Source organism: Triturus cristatus, chromosome 4_2 (genome assembly GCF_964204655.1).
Source record: "Triturus cristatus chromosome 4_2, aTriCri1.1, whole genome shotgun sequence".
Classification (NCBI taxonomy): domain Eukaryota; kingdom Metazoa; phylum Chordata; class Amphibia; order Caudata; family Salamandridae; genus Triturus; species Triturus cristatus.
In genome coordinates, this window is record NC_140586.1 from 174,327,652 (window position 1) to 174,350,546 (window position 22,895).

The 22,895-nt window shown below is 50.2% G+C and overlaps 1 protein-coding gene across 1 annotated transcript in view; it reads left to right on the forward strand.

The window, feature by feature from the left end:
• The window catches only part of LOC146833288 (inactive dipeptidyl peptidase 10-like), a 574,623-nt gene that overhangs the window by 75,077 nt on the left and 476,651 nt on the right, over positions 1-22,895 (forward strand). The window contains exons 3-4 of the mRNA XM_085601000.1: positions 5,677-5,772; positions 17,124-17,218. Of these exons, the coding sequence (XP_085457126.1) occupies positions 5,677-5,772; positions 17,124-17,218 (191 nt within the window). The remainder of the gene's footprint in view (positions 1-5,676; positions 5,773-17,123; positions 17,219-22,895) is intronic.

Sequence of the window (22,895 nt, forward strand, 5' to 3'; positions counted from 1 at the left end):
GTGGCGTAACACAGGCCCCCGCAGCCCTGCAGTGTGGGGGCCCCAAGCTCCAGGGGGTCCCCTCAGCACAGTACTCTGGCTTGAGAGCTCCTGATTAAGTCCGGAGGGGGTCCCTCCACGTGCCTTGCAGGGGGACCCACAAGTTTTGTTACGCCAGTGGCGCGGGCCTGAGGCAGAGTTTTTTTAAAAGCGGCCTTCCAGTGAATGATGTCACAATAGATGTTAAACCCTCAGCTGACATCATCAAACAAAGGAACATACTAGAACACCTATTGTTGGCGATTGCTAGCGATGCAGGACTAGCCAATGAGAACTGCTGTTTTTCTTTGCATTGGGTGGCGCCTTTAATGGAGTAAGGTAGGCGCCCTAATGCCTTAGTCCTGTCAAGAGATGAAATGGAATGGTTTCATTCAGGATAGAGAAAGTGAAAAATTCACGCGAGAGCTTGATATTACAAATAGGGAAGATTCAATAGCATTTACTTTCAAAATTGAAAAAAAAGACTTGCATGTATTTAGGTGCACGAGCCTCTTGTTACGCTGTTCTGACTCCCTCCTCGTGCTGAGCATTGGAGCAGAGCTGCTTTAACAGGTGTTGGAAGAAGTAAGGAGGCCACGTACCTGAATGTACGCTGTCGTCTATCACTGGGCGTCCTTTGTCGCCTGCCTAAGGTGGCTGTAAGATTCTTGGGGCAAAGGGAGTCTTTGCACTAAACTCAGAAGATAAACAAGGGCCTCAAAGGCAAGGCTGGAAGAGTTTTGCATGGGTGATAAATGTCCATTCCTGCTTGCAGTCTGGGCTCAGGAGGCCGTCATTTCCCTCAGTGTTGGGATTGTATTCGATGGGAGGCCTCCACACGTGGTTTTCGCTGCCATTGGTTTCGTTTGGCCCTTTAAGGTACAGAAAGTCCCAAGTGCCGAGTCTTGAGTGCTCTGACCTTGGTTGTAACACCCCAGGGCGGCTTCCCTGCCTGCCCCGGGATTTGCTGTAGTGCAAAGTTCTAAAATGAGGAGGAAAATGGCAGACCTTGTACTCCTACTATTTGATGTGAATATTAGTGCGGGCCTGCTTCTAGGGAGAGGCACGCGCAAAGTATGTGACAGGGTAGCTTGTGCACGGGTAAAGTGCTTGCCCATTTCATGCGTACCAGAAAGACTTAAAGTGGCTTTTGTACATGCTGAAGTGTTGTATTTCCTCTGCTTCTGATATAGCTTGGTGTTACCAAACACCAAGGAAGCCTTGCCTCTGTCTTCCAAGCACTATGTTTCACGTCTTGTTTATAGAGATCAGATAGGTTCTTTCTCCCTTGTCACTGTGGGTACGCGTGAAAATGCGCATGCCTTCATTCGTGTTGGTCAACATGTCCTCCTATGTCTGGCTAGTGCTGTGGTCCTATTGACTGCTTGAGGTAAATGATGTCTCGTGAGTAAAGCCAGTCTTATCTTGTACAGGACTTTCCAGATTGCCAACTCCTTCACAAAGTCTAGAAAATGGTGGTGCACAGACCCATCCTGTTGCCCGCGTGTTGGATAAAGATGTATTGGCTTGGCCACAGAACCTGCTGTAGAGGTTCTCCATCGCGCCTACGGAACGAGCAAGAAAAGAATCCTTCAGGGTAGCCACATCTCTGCGTAAGCAACATCTAATATCCTACACCTTCCTGCTTGATCACTGCCCACCTCAGGTGTCCCACGGCAGGATCACGCTTAGCTCGGGAACTCAGGGCTGCTTGTTAACTCCTCCGCGAGTGGTCACTCGCAGAGCCCATCAGACCTTCTTCGGCTCCTCATAGACCGCCTTCAGCTCTAGCGAGAATGAAGAACAAGTACCACACAGAGGACAGAGATGGTCCCTCACTGAAGCCTGCTGAGTTACCGAATTAGTGATCGGCTGGTTGAGGAGAAAAAATAGCAAAGGTAGAGAAATAAGAAGCTATGGGGGATTCTCAGTGAGGGCTTCTCTAGTTTCAACACTACCGGGCACGTGCAGGAACCCTACGGGCACTACGAAAGGCCTTACAGGGAGTTAAATTATCATACCCCCAGAATATCAGATATTGTAAAAGAACAGCCCTGATCATTTGAGATCAATGCTTTAGCTGTAAAAAATACATGCATAGGGCCGAACCTTTTTTTCCTCCCTGCTGAGGTTACTGAACACCAAAGAAGCCATGCCTTTGTCTTCCATGCACTATGTTTCGCGTCTTTTTTAATCTAGATCATATAGGTTCTTTTTCATCACCGCTTTCTCCCTATGTCACTGTTTTCCTATCTTTCTCTTCCACCTTCTGTCTTTTCTGTCTCTCTCTCTCTCTCTCTCTCTCCCTCTCTCTCTCTCTCTCTCTATCTCTCTCTCATGCTCTGGGTCAAAGTCTAGTGATGAAATATAAGTCCTGGTCGCCTAAAATGAGTGCCAGTGTCCACCACCTGCAACAGCTGGTACAAATTAAGAACTAGTTGTATCTCATTACTTCAACTACTATCACTTCCCGGTACCTTTACTTTGCCTCATTCACCCGTGGCTCTAAACTATAAGTCGACAGCTAGATATAGTACATTCATTACAATGTTTTTAATTACCCATATTATAACCCCATTGTTAAACTACACAAACTTTAAAAGTAACATTTCTGATGCTTTGTGTGGTGTGGTGGCTTGCCTTAGTGTGGTAAAAGGAGCACAGGGTGCATAGAAAAGTAGAAATGGATTGGAAAAAATGAACCTTGCATAAATAAGCTCTCGAGCTTTAGGCAAGGAGGGATACCTTGAAGATTTTGAGTAGTAAGGGAAGGCGGAAGCGGTTCCCAAAGCATGGCAACCCGCCGGTACAATCGGGGTTCAAACTGAGGTTCTCGAAGGTGGAAACTATAAGAGAACTTCAGGACAACCAGCTGAGCTGAATTTTTCAAACAGGAGGGCATACTTACAAGGAGATATCACCACCAGAATGTCACTTTTAGTGACGTTCTGGTGGCGATATACCCTTCTCCTTACTTACAAAGCGGTGTTAAGCCACTTAACGTGGCTTAACGCTGCCTTGTAAATAAGACCTCTTTTCACGTTTCACTTAGCATGAAAGGGGCACGCAATGTGTGTTGCTGTGGCCGTTCCGCTGCAACACATATCACTTTTTGACGCTGCCCCATATTTACAAGGACGGGGCAGCGCCAAAAATGAAGACCAGGTAATAACTGGTTTTAGGATGGTGATACAAGAAGAAATTATTAATTTCTCCTCATATTTTGTTCTTTCTAAGTGCGCTGCATTCTGTTTTCAATCTCCTGCCTTTTTCTCAATTGCGGTCTTGACTGCTCACTCACTCATTAAAGTGAAAGTGAAAGTGAAGGAATACATTGTTGTTAGGGATGGTCGTTAGACAACTTGCGTTCTCATGCCAGCCTCATGGTTTCCAAAAAATCCATAATAAAAATGCATAGATATAGAAATACATTTGATTTGAATTTTGGTTTGATTGGGGGATTTGTAGAGCGCATGGCTGCCCAAAGGTTTCCTAGTGCTAATTGATGAGTACGGGTGTAGACACAGGGCGAGATTAGAGGTCTGAGGGAAACAACCAGGTTTTCAGCTTTTTCCTAAAGGGCATTTCATTTTGCGTTGCTCTCAGGGCAGGAGGGAGCTCGTTCCACAGTTTGGGTAGCAAATATGCAGAGGACCTGCCTTCCCATCGAGTTTTTTAAATTCTAATGGTGCAGAGACGATGAAGATAGGCAGACCTTAGTGGTCTGGGGGTAACATGCATCGCTATTATGTGTAAAAAAAAATCCGGGCCTTTCTGATTCACTGCCCTATGGGCAATGCAAAGGGATTTGAATTTTATTCTTGCTGCAATTGGCAGCCAAAGTAGCTCCCTTAGGGATTCCCCTACCGAGATATGTCTCGGCATTTTGAGCAAGAGCCTTGCTGCCGCATTTTGCACCATCTGGAGTCTCTTGACCACATACTTCCGTGATCCCAGAAAATGCGAGTTACCATAGTCCAGACGAGAGACTATGAGGGACTGCAAGACGGTTTTTCTCATCTGCTCTGGGATAAGCTCTAGTACCTTTCTGAGCATTCTTAAGATCCCGAAACAGATGCCTGACAGTTTGCTGACCTGATGATTCATTGAGAGGGTACTGTCTAGCCATATTCCTATGTTTTTTACAGCCGATTTGGGGACAGGTGGATTTCCCATGCATGCCGGCCAGGTCTTTAACGGTCTGGGAATGGTCGTATTGCCTAACATCAAGAGATCAGTTTTGTCTCCGTTTAGTTTTAGGCAGCAGTCTGGCATCCAGCTAGACAGTTTGCTCAGACAAGGGGCCAGTTGATGTGAGCCCAGGCTGGGGCTGTTGGACAGAGGGACTATCAATTGGGTGTCATCAGCGTACGATACACCCGAGATGCCGAATTCCTGAAGGATAGATGCCACCTGTCTAACGTATATATTAAATAGCGTGGGGCTAAGGGAGGAGCCCTGGGGAACTCCATGTTTAATTGGTAATTGGTCTGAGCGACAGTCACTGTCCAATACCTGGAAGGACAGATCCTCCAAAAAGGAACAGAGCCAGTCCATGGCTTTGCTGCAGATGCCAATTTCCCTTAGTCTTTCAGTATGGCATGATTAACGGTGTCAAAAGCCGCGCTGAGGTCCAGTAAGATGATGGCGGCTGCCCCTCCATTATCTAATAGGGCTTTTAGTTCCTCAGTGACTGTCAGGAGGGCAGATTCAGTACTGTGTTGGGCACCAAAGCCCATCTGGGTTGGGTGGAGTACATTATTCTCCTCCAAATATGTAACCAGTGCCTGATTAACATGTTTCTCCAGGAGTTTACCTAGCAACGGGAGCAATGAAATGAGTCGCCAATTGCCAAGAATGTCGGGATCCAGCTGTTTTTTTTTCAGAATTGGCTTTATTATGGCATGTTTCCAGCATGAGGGAACCGAGCCTGAGTCAAGTGATTTGTTAAGAATCATCAGTAATGAGGGAAGTATAGCCTTAGCCACTTTGCGAAGGGCTTGCGGGGAGCAGAATCTAGCGGCGAGCCGTACTTGGTGGAGTTGATCAGATTGGTGATAGCTTTTTCGTCCAGCTGTGGAAACTTAAAAAGGCATGGGGCGGAAGCCACTTCACTGGCCCTCTTTGGCACCTCGGGAGCTGGGGGGGAGAGGTTTTGAAAGAGGCTGTAGATTCTGGCCACTTTCTTGTGAAAGAAGACCGCTATTTCATCACATCTTTCTTTAGTAGCCTTAAAAAAGGGGCTTCCAGTCAGCCATCTTCATCCATTGGTCTGTTTAAGTGTCACTGACATTTTGATTCTGCTCTGCACAGCATACAGCGTTGAGCAAAGGGTCAGCCCATTTCAGCCATTGGCTCTCTTGCTCTGTGAGTGACAGCATTTTGCCTGATCACATGTTCACAGCTACCTGGAAAGAAGTGCTCTTCAGTGATAGAGCTGCTTTGCCTGGGTTGCCGGGTGAATCCTTTATTTGTTATATTTTTCATAAGTTTGCCACAGGTTTTTGTATATTGTATGTGTTTGAATAATAATATTAATACATTGCACGTTTGCCAAGGCCAGACCTCTTGGCTTTGCCACTGTTTTTTAGCACATAAAAAAAAATTTAACCAGTGTTTCTCTGACTGTGAACTTAGTGCCCTGCTTTTATGTTCCAGAAGAATCTAAGGTGCCAGTGGGATCCAGGCTCGCCCTGGAGGACCTGGGGAAGGCGGAGTTTCAGCTGCACGACCCCCAGGTGCATTGGGTCAGTGGTGAGTATGTCAAAGAGACAAGTAGACAGAGAAATACATACTGCAGGCCAAGTAACCAGGCACACGGCAGCCCAACCACACAGATAGGGTGTCCTGGACAGCTGCTGAGTTTGCATCCAACTATTCAGGGCATTCTGGCTGTTGTCTGGAGTAGACTCTGTTCAACCAATTGGACTAAAGCACCTTAGAACAATGACTTAAAAGAGAAGCACAGTTCCAGGAATGTGGCGCGAAAGAACTCCCCGTCATCTGGTCACCATACACATAACAGCACAGGAGCACAGACATGTGACAAACAACAGTACAGTAACAAGGACTTAACAGCATAAACCAAAATAAGCAAAACAGCAGAAGCACAGAGAATCACAACATCAAAACCATTCATATTTTAAGCATTGCAACCATGCAAAAACAGCAACACAGGCACATAAATGCACAACAACACAGACTGACACAATAGCCAGACAATGCAGACACACTGAAGCATAACCAGTCATAGAGTCATAGATTCAATGACCCAGGAGCCTTAGGGGCATAGTTATGAGAGGCTTGCGTCACGTTTGCGCCAAGCAAAGAGGTACATGTGTGACGCAAGTCTCTAGGTAAGATTTATAAATCCACGCAAAGCCACATTGCATGAGTTTGAACGGCTTCATAAAACTGGTGTAAGGCAAAGCAGAGCAAATCACTGCGTCTGCCTTACTCTGTGCAAAGGAAGTGTTTCATGGGTATTACAGTGGGTGTTACCACACAACTCGCATGGTTTTTGACGCATTCCCAGATTTACAAGTACTTGTAAATCCGGGAACGCATTACAATTTTAGGCCTCCTAGGGGAGACATCATACAGAGACATATCTTTATTTCTCCTGGTTGTTTCCTCTTTCTATGAGTGCTGCTTTGTGCAGCACACATAGAAAGACGAATACCCCTCTATGTTTCTGTTCAGGAAGGTGCCCCTTTCTGCACAAAGATAATCCTACATGCACCACAGGCAGCATTGCACTATGGTGCATGCGTGCCTGCGTTGGTGCTAAGCTGCGGAAATAGTGCCAGCACAGAGGGAAAGGACAGGAATGCTCCATATTGGATAAATACGGTGCTTTCCTGTCCTTTCCCTGTGGACCAGGCAGTGCAGCAAGGTAACTTGCTGCACTGCACCGCCATTCCCATAAATATGCCCCTGAGCGTGTTTTTTAAACAATGTTTATGGGGGCTGCTGCGCTGCCTGCATCCCTCCACATATTAAGCAGAAGCTTGCTGGTGCCCCTGGCCCCTTCTAGGGGCGCAATCAGGATAAACAAAAAAAAATAGCCCATGCAGGATATTACTCAACTGCATAAACTAATATAAGCAAAACAGCAAAAGGAAAGATATACACAACATTAAAACCATTCATATTTGGAGCATTGCAACCATGCAAAAACAGCAACACAAACACATAATTGAATGACCACACAGACAAACACAATAGCGTGCCAATCTAGACACATATAAGCATAACCAGTTTGTTACATATGCACACAACATTACCGCCAAATAGACAGTAACCATGGCTATAATTCTACTGATGTTGTTCTGTGACAGTAACCAGCCTAGCTATACAGACCTCAAAGAAAAGCACAACCTTGCAAATACAGACATCTGAATACCCACAGGCGAGCACTAATATGCAAACACACAAAAGCGCAACCAGTCATGGGATCATGGATTCAATGACCTCGGAGACTTACTGTGTTTTTTTATGATGATGAGGGCTGCTGCGCTTCTTGCAGCCCTCCACAACATTAAAACATGCTTGTTGGTGCCCATGGATGACAAAATATAACTAAGAAGCCCTCACAGGGCATTATGGGATGCTCTTTGCCTGGAGCAGTGTTGGAAGGCGTTCACCGGGGAGGTTGCGGAATGTGTTCCTGACCACCCGGGGACCCACCTCTCCCAGAGTTAGGCCGAGCAAGAGTGGGGAGGCCCTTCCTGGAAGGGTCTCGTACCTAGGATCGCACACGCTGCGCTTACACTCTTCTGATAGAGGGACACCACACAGTAGTTCTTCGTAAGACAATATGCTTTATCGTTAGTTGTAAGGGATCTTTATGATCCGGAAGGCAGATATAGAATTAGTGCCACAAGCGGCGGCGATCTCGTGATGGGGGTATGGGGGTAGCGGGACAGTCTTTGAGTCAGTGTCTCTGCGGAGTATCCTGCGCACAGCTCTCAATCCTCGAGCTGAGGGGATGTTGCTTCGCTCGGCAATCTCTGCCGATTCTCTTGGAGGAGGGTGCCGCGAGTCACTCAGCAGGCACAGGTGGTTCGTAGTTTGGGGAGCCGCGACAGCGTCAGCAGGGCTCAGATGGTTCGGAGTTCGGGGAGCCGCGACAGCGTCAGCAGGGCTCAGATGGTTCAGAGTTCGGGGAGCCGCGACAGCGTCAGCAGGGCTCAGATGGTTCAGAGTTCGGGGAGCCGCGACAGCGTCAGCAGGGCTCAGATGGTTCAGAGTTCGGGGAGCCGCGACAGCGTCAGCGGGGCTCAGATGGTTCAGAGTTCGGGGAGCCGCGACAGCGTCAGCAGGGCTCAGATGGTTCAGAGTTCGGGGAGCCGCGACAGCGTCAGCAGGGCTCAGAGGGTTCAGAGTTCGGGTAGCGTTCTTCGGTTCGGGGAGCGATCGAGCCGCGACCAGGTCAGCAGGCTCTCGTCAGTCCAGGTCTTCTCTGCCTCCCGTCCCTTCCGCACCCCTTGTTATACTTCCCCTCCTCTTTGAAGTCCAGAGTTCTCGCCGAGAGGGGTCTTGGTGCCTGGGGGCGGTGTGTCGGGGCTTCCTGTCGCTCGGCCCTTTGATCTGTTCAGGTGGGTCCGGGAGGGACTCCAGACACCCAGCAGGCGAGGCGGCCGCTCACCGGGGGCCTGATGGTCGATCGAAACCGTCCTTGGGGAAGAGACCAGAGGTGTGACAGGGTCGGCGCCTCTCGGTCTGGCTTGGGGGGTTCCTCTCTCCCCCGGGCATGCGTGTTGGGGTCTGGCCGGCCAGCGGGATGTTGGGCCGGGGTGACCGGAAGTCTGTGACATCGTGGATCGGTGCGGTTGCAGGGTGGCTTGCTGGTCGGGAGGGCCCACGCCACGAGGCCGGTCTCACACGTGCCCCCCCCAGCTGAAAGGCGGGGAGAACTACCCATTTACTTGGGGGTTCTCCTCGCTGAAGCGGAAGAATCGGGACAGGCCGTCCGCGTTGGCGTGGTCCGTCCCAGGACGATGCTCCACAGTGAAATCCATCCCCTGGAGGGAGATTGACCAGCGTAGCAGCTTGGGGTTTTCTCCTCGCATCTGCATCAACCACCGCAAGGGTCGGTGATCTGTTTGAACTCGGAAGTGTGTTCCAAACAGGTAGGGCCGTAGCTTTTTGAGGGCCCAGACTACTGCGAAGGTCTCCCTTTCAATGGTGCTCCACCGCTGTTCTCGGGGCAGCAACCTTCGGCTGATGAAGGCTATGGGCTGATCTATGCCTTTGTCGTTGAACTGTGAAAGGACTGCCCCAATGCTGTGTTCCGAGGCGTCCGTCTGGACCACAAACTCCTGGGCGTAGTCGGGGGCTTTAAGTACCGGAGCAGTACATATAGCGGCTTTCAAGGCGTCGAACGCTTTCTGGCATGGGGGAGTCCATTGTACTTTCTTGGGGTGTTTTTTGGAGGTTAGCTCTGTGAGGGGGCCTGCGATGCTGCCATAGTTCTTAATAAACCTCCGGTAGTAACCGGTGAGGCCCAGGAAGGCCCGGACTTCCGTTTGGGTCGTTGGGGGTTCCCAGGACAAGATGGCGTCGATCTTTGGCTGGAGGGGGGCGACCTGCCCGCTTCCCACCTGGTGCCCCAGATAGATTACGGAGCCTTGTCCAATTTGACATTTGCTGGCTTTGATGGTGAGGCCGGCCTGGCGCAGAGCCAGCAGGACTTGTTGGAGGTGCTGGAGGTGCTCGGTCCATTTAGAGCTGAATACCGCTATATCGTCGCGGTACGCTGCGCTGAACCCCTCTAGTCCGGACAGGACCCTGTTCACCAGCCGCTGGAAGGTGGCCGGGGCATTCTTCATTCCAAACGGCATCACCCTAAAGCGGTAGTGCCCATCCGGGGTGGAGAAGGCGGAGCGCTCCTTGGCTCCCTCTGTGAGGGCAATCTGCCAGTATCCGCAGGTTAGGTCGAAGGTGCTGAGGTAGCGAGCGGCTCCGAGGCGGTCGATGAGCTCGTCGGCGCGGGGGATAGGGTGGGCGTCCACTCGGGTGACCGCATTGAGTCCTCGGTAGTCCACACAAAACCTCAGCTCGGGGGCGACACCAGGGGCCGCCGCTTTCGGGACCAGGACTACCGGGCTGGCCCAGGGGCTGTCGGAGGGTTCAATCACCCTGAGGGCCAACATCTTCGCCACCTCGGTCTGGATGCAGGTTCGGACCTGATCAGGGACCCGGTAGGCCCGGTGTCTCACTGGCGGGCTGTCGCCGGTGTTCACGTTGTGGACACACCAGTCGGTGACCCCAGGGGTTAGGGAGAAGAGGTCCGTGAACTGCCTTAGTAGCTGGCGGCAGTCGTCGGCCTGTTGGACTGTGAGGGCGGTTGACAGTCTCACCTCCTCCACGGAACCATCGGTCTCTTTAGCCCCCAGGGGGTCTGGAAGGGGCTCGGTGTCTTCTTCAGCCCCATCGTCGGTGGCCAGGAGTAAACTCAACTCCGTCCGCACAAAGTGGGGTTTGAGGAGGTTCACGTGGAGGACCCGGAGGGGGTTCCGCGGGGACTGCACATCGACGAGATAGGTGACTTGGCTCTTCCGCTCGACCACCTTGAAGGGACCAGTCCATTTATCTTGGAGGGCGCAAGGTTTCACCGGGGCCATGACCCAGACTTGTTGGCCCGGCTGAAACTCGACCAGCGTGGCATTCTGGTCATACCAGCGCTTCATCTCTTCCTGGCTAGCCTCGAGGTTCGCCTCGGCGAGTTCTCTGAATTTCCGGGTCTGATTGCTGAGCGCCAAGATGTATCGGAACACATCCGGAGGGGCCACCCGGGGAGTTGTTTCCCAACCCTCCTTGACCAGGCTCAGGGGTCCCCAGACGGGGTGTCCGTATAGTAGTTCGAACGGGCTGAACCCCAGAGATTTTTGAAGAACCTCTCGGTGGGCGAACAGGAGGCAAGGGAGGAGGACGTCCCATTTCCGGCGTAGGGGTTCTTCGAGGCTCATGATCATTCCTTTCAGTGTCCTGTTAAATCGCTCGACTAGGCCATTCCCTTGGGGGTGGTATGGGGTGGTGAATTTGTACGATACTCCGCACTGCTGCCATAGGGATTTCATGTATTTGGAGATAAAGTTCGTGCCACGATCACTCACGACTTCGCGAGGGAACCCCACGCGGGAGACGATCCCCATCAAGGCCCGGCCTACCACGGGGGCCGTCACGGTGCGGAGGGGAATGGCTTCGGGGTAGCGGGTGGCATGGTCCACCAGGACGAGGATGAACCGGTGGCCCTGGGCGGTCTTGGGGTCCAGCGGTCCCACGATGTCGATTCCTACCCCCTCAAAAGGGGTACTGACGACGGGGAAGGGTTGTAGCGGAGCCTTGCGCTTCCCCCCACTTTTTCCGCTGGCCTGGCACGTGAGGCAGGACTTGCAGTGGGCCTCCCCATTTGCTCGCATCTTGGGCCAATAGAAGTGGGTGACGAGTCGCTGGTAGGTCTTATCTTGGCCTAAGTGTCCGGCCAGGGGTACATCATGGGCCAGGCCCAGGAGGAGATTTCGGAAGCGCAGGGGTACCACCAGTACTCGGGCCGATCCCAACTCGGCCGACTTCTGTTCGCTGTACAGGAGGCCGTTTTCCCAGTATACCCAGTGGGTTCCGGTCCGGTCGCCTGCTGCTTGGGCCTCGGCCTGCTGTCGGGGTCCAATGAGAGAAGGGCAGGTGGATTGTTTTTGGCAGAATTGTTCTCGGGAGGGACCTCCCTCGCAGTGCCACTGGGCCATCTCTGGCACGTCCCCGAGCTCGGTCAGGGGTTCGGGATCTGGAGGTACCGACCCATCGGCGGGATTGGTCGTTTCTTCCGGAAGAGGGTCGTCGGGCTCGGGCAGTGCGTCCCGGACTTCGGGGACGGTGAGTGTGTTCAGCAGCATGGCCTCACCTCCCTCGGAGGAAGGCAATCTGAGAGTCATAGAGCGCATGGTGGCGCATACCCATTCGGGTAGGCCCATCATCTCCAGATGGGCTCTTCGTTCCACTTGTCCCCACGGGGAATTCTCCAGGTCGTTGCCCAGGAGGCAGTCTACGGGCTGGGAGGTTCGGACTGCCACCCTCAACTTGCCGGTGACTCCCCCCCATTCGAAGGGGACCAGGGCCATCCGGCATAGGCTCTCGGAATTGTCTGACGATATGACTGGACAAAAGGCGTCGGGAAGGATCTGGTCTTCGGAGACCAGGTGACAGTGGACCGCTGTGACACTCGCCCCCGTGTCCCGGAGGCCCTCAACGCGGTGACCGTTGACCGTCACCTGCTGTCGGTACTTCTTCGTGTTGGCGGGCAGGGACGTTCCGGGGACCATCTCTCGGTCCCCTAGGGAGACCAAGGCCATGGCGGCTAGTTCCCATTCTTCGGAGTCTTCCATCTCTTCCCCCAGGGCTACGGAGGCCATTTGTCGAGCCGGCGGGGTCGTCGTGGCGGGTTGTTGGTACATGGGACATTGAGGGTCACTGGCATAGTGTCCGGTCTGTTGGCAGCGAAAACAGGTGATCCTCACTCGGGGCCCCGACCTCCCCGGTGGCCCGGTGCTGGCCGGAGGTGGGGCTGGAAAGGGCGGAGGTTGTCCTCTGGGGGGACTGTGCTGGGATCCCCCCGGAAGTTCTCTTGGTCGGCCTTGATTCCCTCCGCCCCTCTGGCGGGGGGGTCCCTGACTGTGGCGACCGTAGTCTCCCACGGGACCCCGTGAGGCCCGGGTGTTCACCCATCGGTCAGCCTCGACGGCCAGTTTTCGAGGGTCCGTGAGTTTGCTGTCCAGGAGGTGCTGGCGTAACTCCACAAAGCAATTGGCGGACAAGTGTTCCCATGCGGTTAGGTCAAACAGCTCCTCAAAGGTGGAGACCTTGCTGCCCTTGATCCACCCGTCCAAGGCCCGGCTGTAAAAGTTCACGTGCTCCACCCATGTGGTACCGGGTATCTTTTTGCAGTCTCTAAATCGTTGCTGGTACATTTCAGGGGTGAGCCCATATCTGGCTACTAGGGCCTCCTTCATGTGACTGTAGGAGTTCAGCACCGAGGAGGGTAGATCTAGTAGGGTATCTCTCCCCTCGCTCAGGAACCGGCCCCACAGCCCAGCCCCCCAGTCTTTCTGCGGGACTCGGTGGGAGGTCATGGCGACTTCGTAGGCCTTGAACCATTGCTGGATGTCGTCGTTCTTATAGTATTCCTTCACCACATCCTTGGGGATGTGGACCTTTGGTTCCACGACGGAGGAGAGGGGTTGAGTTCCCGAGGGTCTGGCCTCCGCATTTTTAGCCTTGAGCTCTATCTCTTTCAGGCTGCGTTCGTGTTCTAGTTGGAGTTTTCTTTCTTCGTGCTCTCTCTGTCGTTTCTTTTCCTCGAGTTCTCCTTGTAGGCGTAATTGTTCTACGGCCAGTTTCTTTTCGGCCAGTTTTAGATCTCCCTCGATTTTTTATTTTGCTAGCTCTAGTTCGTGGTTGCGGCCCCTTACTCGGTCCGCTAGCTCCTCTGGGGATAGGCCCCCCTCGGGGGCGCCGTTCCTCCCCGGGGTGCTTCGTGGTTCGTTTGGCGGCTCTCCTTCTGTTTGTGCCCGGGAAGCTCCTGCCTCGAACCAGGTTTTTAATGCTCCCTGGAAGTCCTCTTTCGTGCTTAATCCGGTGGTAGCGATTCCAAGGTCTTTGCAAAATTGTTTCAGTTCTCGGTGCGTATAAGATTCCAACTGGTCCTCTCGGAATGTCGTGCTCGTGTTGGTACCTGTGGCACCTAGGGAGGTTTCTCCTTCCATTTCTTCTTGGTAGTGCGTCAGCCGTTTACTGCACGATCTCTAGGTGTTGGCTCGGATCCCGTCGTCTGCCACCAAATGTTGGAAGGCGTTCACCGGGGAGGTTGCGGAATGCGTTCCTGACCACCCGGGGACCCACCTCTCCCAGAGTTAGGCCGAGCAACAGCGGGGAGGCCCTTCCTGGAAGGGTCTCGTACCTAGGATCGCACACGCTGCGCTTACACTCTTCTGATAGAGGGACACCACACAGTAGTTCTTCGTAAGACAATATGCTTTATCGTTAGTTGTAAGGGATCTTTATGATCCGGAAGGCAGATATAGAATTAGTGCCACAAGTGGCGGCGATCTCGTGATGGGGGTATGGGGGTAGCGGGACAGTCTTTGAGTCAGTGTCTCTGCGGAGTATCCTGCGCACAGCTCTCAATCCTCGAGCTGAGGGGATGTTGCTTCGCTCGGCAATCTCTGCCGATTCTCTTGGAGGAGGGTGCCGCGAGTCACTCAGCAGGCACAGGTGGTTCGTAGTTCGGGGAGCCGCGACAGCGTCAGCAGGGCTCAGATGGTTCGGAGTTCGGGGAGCCGCGACAGCGTCAGCAGGGCTCAGATGGTTCAGAGTTCGGGGAGCCGCAACAGCGTCAGCAGGGCTCAGATAGTTCAGAGTTCGGGGAGCCGCGACAGCGTCAGCAGGGCTCAGATGGTTCAGAGTTCGGGGAGCCGCGACAGCGTCAGCGGGGCTCAGATGGTTCAGAGTTCGGGGAGCTGCGACAGCGGGGCTCAGATGGTTCAGAGTTCGGGGAGCCGCGACAGCGTCAGCAGGGATCAGAGGGTTCAGAGTTTGGGTAGCGTTCTTCGGTTCGGGGAGCGATCGAGCCGCGACCAGGTCAGCAGGCTCTTGTCAGTCCAGGTCTTCTCTACCTCCCGTCCCTTCCGCACCCCTTGTTATACTTCCCCTCCTCTTTGAAGTCCGGAGTCCTCGCCGAGAGGGATCTTGGCGCCTGGGGGTGGTGTGTCGGGGCTTCCTGTCGCTCGGCCCTTTGATCTGTTCAGGTGGGTCCGGGAGGGACTCCAGACACCCAGCAGGCGAGGCGGCCGCTCACCGGGGGCCTGATGGTTGATCGAAACCGCCCTTGGGGAAGAGACCAGAGGTGTGACAGGGTCGGCGCCTCTCGGTCTGGCTTGGGGGGTTCCTCTCTCCCTCGGCCGGGCATGCGTGTTGGGGTCTGGCCGGCCAGCGGGAGGTTGGGCCGGGGTGGCCGGAAGTCTGTGACATCGTGGATCGGTGCAGTTGCAGGGTGGCTTGCTGGTCGGGAGGGCCCACGCCACGAGGCCGGTCTCACAAGCAGTGAATTATAAAACGAGTGGTTCCTGCCACCTACTAATTATTTCTTTTTTTTGGGGTGTCTCAGTCTCACCCGATACATCCATACTTTATAATCACTTTGAGAAAGTAGCGGCACGTGTTGGGAGTGCTGCGGGGCAGTAGGGCGGGGCGGGGGTGGAGCAGGGTGGGAGGGGTAGTAAACTATGGAATACGGCCTAACGGAGGTAAGTAAACAAATAAATAAATAAAATGAATTTCGTTGCGCGCGCTGCATCGCATTTGGCAATGCGGCGCACACAATGAAATTCGTTTTATTTACTTATTTGTTTACTTACCTCTGTTCGTCCGTATACCATAGTTTACTACCCCCAACCCTGCTCCACCCCCACCCCGCAGCACTCCCACCACCCGCCGCTACTGCTTTGAGACCATGAGGGAAGCCTCAATGCCCCCGCAGCAACTGCCAGCTCCCCAGCCTGCACTCATACTGGGTGTCGGTGGGAGCCGGCCAATAATTTATCTTGGCACCTGGAGTACCCACACCTTTAGTCAATGTTGGGGGCTGTGGAGGGACACCATGTAGCCCTTGCAGTCCCTGGCGATTCCCCAGCCCAGCCAGCGCCCCTCTTGGGTGCTGGCGGGAACAAGCTATTATTTTACTGAGGGTGCACCGGTGCCAATGTTGGGGATAATGGGGTAAGGCCCATGGCATCCAAGGTCCGTACCGGCTCCCCATCCTAGGTACTAGTAAGATCCGGCTCTGTTACTTTGCTACTGCCCTGGTGGGAGCAGGTTATTTCTCTGCTCCCATAGGGCAGAAGCAAAGCTTTGCTTCCTGCATAGGATAGTGTGGACAGGGCGTGAAGTTTGTAGACCCTGCCTTTACTTATCGAGGCAGGAAACAAGACAGTGATGGGGTCACCTGGGCCTTCCAGAGACTCGTGGAGGGGACCCCAGGGCCCTGGCCCACCTCGGGGGCATTTATTTAGAAAGGGCGGTAGACCGTCATTTTAAAAAAAAGTTTACCATGGATCTGCAGATCCCTAGCAGATCTGCTATACTGTTAAAAAAATATAATAATTTCACCCAAGGGTGGTCCCTCTGGAACCCCCCACCAAGCCCAAAGGTCAGGGTATGCCTAGTTGCCTCCCTCCGTATGATTTTTTATCTCTTTACAGGATCGGAGACTTAGTCCCCGAGTTCTCGAAAGTCTTCTACAACATCTTTTTTGATGTTGTGGTGGCGAATCAAATCTCATCTTTATTTCTGTCCTTGTCCGTGCGTATGTACATACATTTTAATCCTTAAAAATTAAAAAACTACTGAACAGATTTAGACCAAATCGCAAAAAAGCATGATTTCTGTATCAAGATCTAGCTTTCTGCCAAATTGGTGTAATTCCATTCAGCTGTTTTTGCTGCTTCTTATGGAAAATTACACGGGGAAAGCGCATTTTAGGACCCTCCTTTTTCTCAGATCCCTTTTAACGGATTACCTGGAAAGTTTACAGTCAGAATCTGAGTTGGATGAGACTGTGTTTTTTGGAAGTTTTATTGAGATCCCTCAAAGGGCGCCAAAGTTATTAGCAAGCCAGAAAATCAATTTCCCTATGAACATGTGGTCCTAACTATAACTCTTTAGTGGCAAACACCATGGGGTTATATGTGTGTGTGTGTTTCGTTCCTTTCAGATCACCGACATGTTTGTCCAAGGAATCCAACTTCCATTCAATGTCGACTCATTTAGGGGTTTCAATATTTTATTGAGAAAACAACATGTTATAACGTCTTTACCCATATTGAAAGACAAAGAACAATGAAACAGACAAAGTCATAGATTTTGCCCGGAAATGCTGACACACAAGGGCACATTTATGCACACACCTCCCCCATGTCGTCGTATTTCAAGGGAAAGTCTTTTCTTAGTGGTCCGAAATCCTCTGTGCACTCACTACCATTCACGGCCTGCTCATTTACCATGGAAATGTGCTGCCTTATTTTTCATTGCTATCACTTTTGTTTCCTCAGATCGAGTGCTTGTTCTGACCACCAGAGAAGGGAATGTAATCCGGCAGGACATGGGGAGCAGAGAACAGGAGACCATGGTGGAGAACAGCACATTGGTGAGTATACGAGTAACACCATTATGCAGCGAGCATTCAGGTTGCTATACGGGGAGAAATCTATACTCTTCCACAGCATGGCTCTCGGCATTAGGAATTTGTTCAACACCACACAAGCTCCATAAAGATAACAAAAGCTGTAAAGTTTAAAGATACATTGTGAGGAAACAATGTGTGCAAAGTAGGTGTGGGTAAAACAATTCCAGAAAAAAAAACTTGGCTGGAAAATTTCATCATAAACAAGATTTTCTTGTGGTAAAATTATTCAGCAAAATCATTTCTGGAAGAATTGTTGCTCACAGTCGAAGCTAGGGGAAGGCAACACAGTTTGTAACTTTGTAAAGCTTGGAAGTTTGTCCCCTTGGAAAAACTTTTCTTGTGTAATAATTATTTCATCAAACAATTGGTATAGTGTTCCGCTACGACTATGGAGGCCTCTCGGTGGAGTCTGTATGTAGTCACTGGGAGCATGCACTCATTTTAGCAAGCAGCCTCACCAATCCAAAATGGCATGCTTCATCATTTGGCTTGTTTCTCGTCGGGCTGGTGCTGCAATGCCTTATGGGCCAGGCAAAAGGGCTTTGGTGGAGATCTTTTAATCACCAATGGGTGACTGAGTGTGTGAGTGTATCTCCAGTGAGTGAGTGAGAAGTTTGGAAAAAAGTATGCTAAAATCAAATCAATTGGAACCTATAAAGCGCACAGCTACTGTAGAGAGTGTCTGGGTGCTACAGGTTCATCAACCGCTGATCTTACAAGAGAGGAGCAAAAGCTAAAAGGCACAGTTAAATAGCCTAATTTTCAAGACATGTTTAAAGGCACCCGCATCCTTAATGGCAGGATAGTGCAGGGGAAGAGTATTCTATCCCACAGCAGCCAATGCAGAAAAGGAAGTGCCTCCCCATCTCCTCCTCTTAGTCTTAGGCACCACTACCAGCAATATATCAGCAGAGCATAGAGTTCTGGATGGCTGGTAGTAGGGAAGTCTATCAGTAGTATATTTGGGACCTATGCCACAAAAAGCTCTGTGAGCTAGCACAAGTCGCTTGAACTTCACTCTTGCCCAAATAGGTATCCAATGCAACTCCTTAAGGTGGACATGAACAGATATGTTTCTTGGGATGTTAAGCAAGAGCCAGGCTGCTACGTTCTACACCAACTGGAGTCCCTTACGTTGGTACAGAGGGAGACCCCAGTAAAATGCAATGGCATAGTTTAGCCGAGATGTTATGACGGCATAAACAACCATCTTCTGGCAGGGATCAGAAACAAGAACTTCCTCAGAAAACGGAGAAGGCCGAAACAGTTCCTAACTACATTCTTCATGTGTGGTTTAAAGGACAGCTTGTTATCGAAATTCACTCCGAGATTTCAAATCACTGTGGCAGGGGTTGGAGGAGATGCAGCAAAACTAGGCCAGACTTCACCACTCCACTGCACGAGGGGCAGGGGAGGTCCAAAAATCAGTACCTCTTTCTTACTTGTGTTGCACTGGAGATTACTGCGTTTTAAGAAAAACAAGGGTACCCCAATACGTGAATCTGCGGTGAAATATGCGGTAAAACAATGGTTCGGGTGTGGCCAAAAGGTCCAATATTAAAGTGATCCTAAGGAGAGCACTTATAGTTAGAGAGTTGAAGATTAATTATTTTAAAGGAGCAAAAAAATTAATAAGGTACATAGGGACATAAGTCAGTTCATGCGAAACATTTATTTCCACAACAATAGAATTCAGGTGATCACACAATAAGTGAAAGAGGCGTGACGTGCAGAGTGATGGTGAAGTTTAAAATAACGGCATCGCATTGACAACAATAGTGTAAAACTCCTCAAACAACTTTTTAAAATAGGAAGAGTTTTGTTGTAAAGGGTCAATGGCGTTTCGATCTCAACTGTTCGAGATCATCATCAGGACATATAACGGGTGAGCAAGCTGAATTGATGCAATTATTTGTAGCGCAAGGAAGAGCAATTGAGGGCTTCAGAAAACAGTTGAGGGTAGACGAGTTCACCCAGATTAATTCGCTGAAGGTACGAGCGTGAGAATATCACGTGTGTGTAAACTTGAAAGGCAGGGTCAGCTGTATAAATTGCGCTTAATCATTTGCTGCCTATAAGTTTAGTTAAAGTGACTCCCAGTTCATGTTTGAAAAGTCTTGGGAGAGGAGCTCAGCGCAATTTATACAGCTGACCCTGCCTTTCAAGTTTACACACACGTGATATTCTCACGCTCGTGCCTTCAGCGAATTAATCTGGGTGAACTCGTCTACCCTCAGCTGTTTTCTGAAGCCCTCAATTGCTCTTCCTTGCGCTACGAATAATTGCATCAATTCAGCTTGCTCACCCGTTATATGTCCTGATTATGATCTCAAACAGTTGAGATCGAAACGCCGTTGACCCTTTACAACAAAACTCTTCCTATTCTATAAAGTTGCTTGAGGAGTTTTACACTATTGTTGTCAATGCGATGCCGTTATTTTAAACTTCACCATCACTCTGCACGTCACGCCTCTTTCACTTATTGTGTGAGCACCTGAATTCTATTGTTGTGGAAATAAATGTTTCACATGAACTGACTTATGTCCCTATGTACATTATTAATTGTTTTGCTCCTTTAAAATAATTAATCTTCAACTCTCTAACCATAAGTGCTCTCCTTTGGATCACTTTATAATTGGACCTTTTGGCCACACCCGAACCATTGTTTTTTTACCGCTGGAGATTACTGCGGCACATCCACTGGGATACCGCTGACAGACATGCTTCAAATCTTTTTGGGTGCTAGAGATGTTTCCATCCCAAGTTAGAAGGATCTGTGTGTTTTCAGCATAAGAGATGGCCTGCGTTCCAAAGGATTCCACCGGGTTTCCAAGGGGGTCATGTAAACATTAAACAATGTCCAACTCAAGGCAAAGCCCTGGGGAACCCCAAATGTAAAGGGTTTGGAGTCAGACACAAATGTCAGCATCCACACAGATAGCCTTCTATTCGATAGATAGGAGCCCAGCCAGGCCAGCATGGTCTCACCTATCCCGATGTTAAACATTACATCAGGATAAGGTGGGCGACAGAATCAAACAGCGCTGAGAGGTCCAGTAACAATAAGGCGACTTTCTTTCTGTTGTCCACGGCCAGTTTAATAACATCAGATACCTCTACCAGAGTGGATTCAGTGCTGTGTCCGGAAAAAAAACCCAAATTGTGTAGGATGCAGAAACTGGTTGGCGTCGAGATAACTGGAAAGTTGGATATTTGCCAGTTTTTTGAGGATTTTTTAGAATGCTGGCAACAGAGAGATCGACCTATAGGTTGGCCACGACAGCCTTGCCAGTCAAGGTTTTTAAGCAGTGGAATCATTAAGAGATTCTTGGACAAAATGGCCCTGATCTCTGAAATTTCAAGTGTCAAGGTATCTTATGTTCCATGAGATTGAGCACTGGTTAATATTTTGACTACATTTAATTTAATTGTGACATGATTTTAATTAAAATGAACTTGAGGTATATCGGTTTTCTCTCTCTTTTTTATGTAGGTCACTGATTTAAAACAAAGCACTCATACAAGGACGTGAGTGCCTATAAATAGGTGTATCTAAAGGTGGATCATCACACTATTTATCTGGGTGAAGAAACCTAGATACTCTCTTAGGTCCCAATCCGCTTCAGAAAATTAGGTATAATTTGCTCTAGATGGAATTCCACGTGATCATTCTCCTGAACTGTAAAAGAGCAAAACATGCCGACCATGAACTGAGATCCAGACACACTTGCTCAATCTCATACCACATAAGATACCTTGACACTTAAGAGATTAGGGCCATTATGTCCAAGAATCTCTCATTTTGTTTTTAACCTTGACATAGACTCGGAGCCCCATTAATTCCAAAGCCCCATGAGGTGTACCACTCGATTTTAGCACACTTTTTTCCCAAACTTCTCACTCACTGACTTGAGATACAATCACACCCCCAATCACCCATTGGCGATTAAAAGATCTCTGACAAAGAGCCCGCTCGCGGGGCCCATAGGATATAGGAGCACCAGCCTGATGAGGAGCAAGCCCAGTGATGGAGCATGCCACCTTTGGGCAGGTGAGGGCACTTGCTCAAATGAGCACATGCTCAGAGTGCCTAAATACAGGCTCCACTGAGAGGTTGCTATAGTCGCAGTGGAACAGTATTCCCCTTGTTTGATGGTTGAAGATCAGAGGAGACTGTATACTGGACCAAAATCCTCCTCATCCTTCCTCATATAGGTAACAATGATTTCAGACATCTTCAGCCTTAATAACATCTCACTGCACTGAGAAACATGCCCACTGTATCACTGGAACCAAGCTGTACCCAACTGGTGATCTCATAAGTAGGGCGAAACAGGTTCTGGGGTGCTCGTGTTTCGGTTCAGGGAGGGCTTGGTCTGGCAGTTCAGGCTGGGCTGATCCCATAAGGAGCAGGGCCAATAGTGATTTACATATGGATCGAAACTGAGGGGGCATGGTGAGCAAAAGAAAGATGGGCTGGAGTGCTACCCGAGCTATTGCCAGTGGTTAGACCTATAGCAAGCATTCCTCTCATCATCTTTGTTTGTTTTATTCAATGACAAACATGATCATGCTAGGATAGTGGAGTGCATAACATTTCAAAATTCTATCGACTTCAAATGAGAGTATGATTTCGAAGTGCTGTGAACAGCATTTTTCAGAATGAAGGAAGTTTGTAGAATTACTGTGTGAAAAAAAGATAAAATAACAGGCTCATTCTACATCATCCCTGAAGACAGGGATCTCATGAAGCAGATACCTCGTCTAGACTTTAAGCCATGGATCACGCTGGATAATACCTTTCAAAGGGGTGGATGTCCGAGCTGTACCTGTAAACAGTTCAATACAGTAATCAGCACTGGTGGTCAAGTCCTTCTCTACAGTGATTGTGAGGCTTGGTATATGGTGTACACTTATGTAAGTGGGCACCTTTCCCCAATCCAGACAACCCTATGGTGATTTTAGTGGTCGTAGACAACCTTAAAAAGCTCTTTAAGTGGTAGCTGTGGAGAGCAGCCTTCAGGCTTAGTCCAGAAGGAGTGTAAAGCAGATATACTCAATACTTTTTAATAGAAACAGGTAAGTAGCACGAAATACACAGTGGTCACTAGGGGGAGACCAAACCATATGCTAAAATGTGGTATGCGAGCCACGACTTGAGTCAAGAGTATAACCAGAAGACGTAGAAGTGCCGGGGACCCAAGGAACCCCCCCAAGGTAAGTAACCAGGAGCCCTATGGAGCCCGTGTGCAGAGTGGGAACACGACCGTGGAATAAATGCAAGTCAATGGGTAAGTTGCTGTTACAATTTTAAAGAAGAAGGACCCTTCCCAGTGGACCCTGAAGAAACCCTGTGGAATACAGAAGGTTGGAGAGCCACCTCACCAGTGGATACCCTAGGAACCAGAATACCTACACCAGGGAAGCCGGGTGAATAAGTGTGAAGTGGCGTCGGAAACCGCAGTCGAACCCAATGAAGGACTTCAGGAAGATGCCGCTGCTGGAGAAGATGTAAGGGTCCGGTGGAACCCAAAGGTGGATTCAAGTTGAGAAGTACCTGCAAGCAGAGGGGACAGAGTCTATTCCACTCAGGAGTGACCAGGAGGCACGGAAGGCGAATGCCCACCGATGTCGAGTG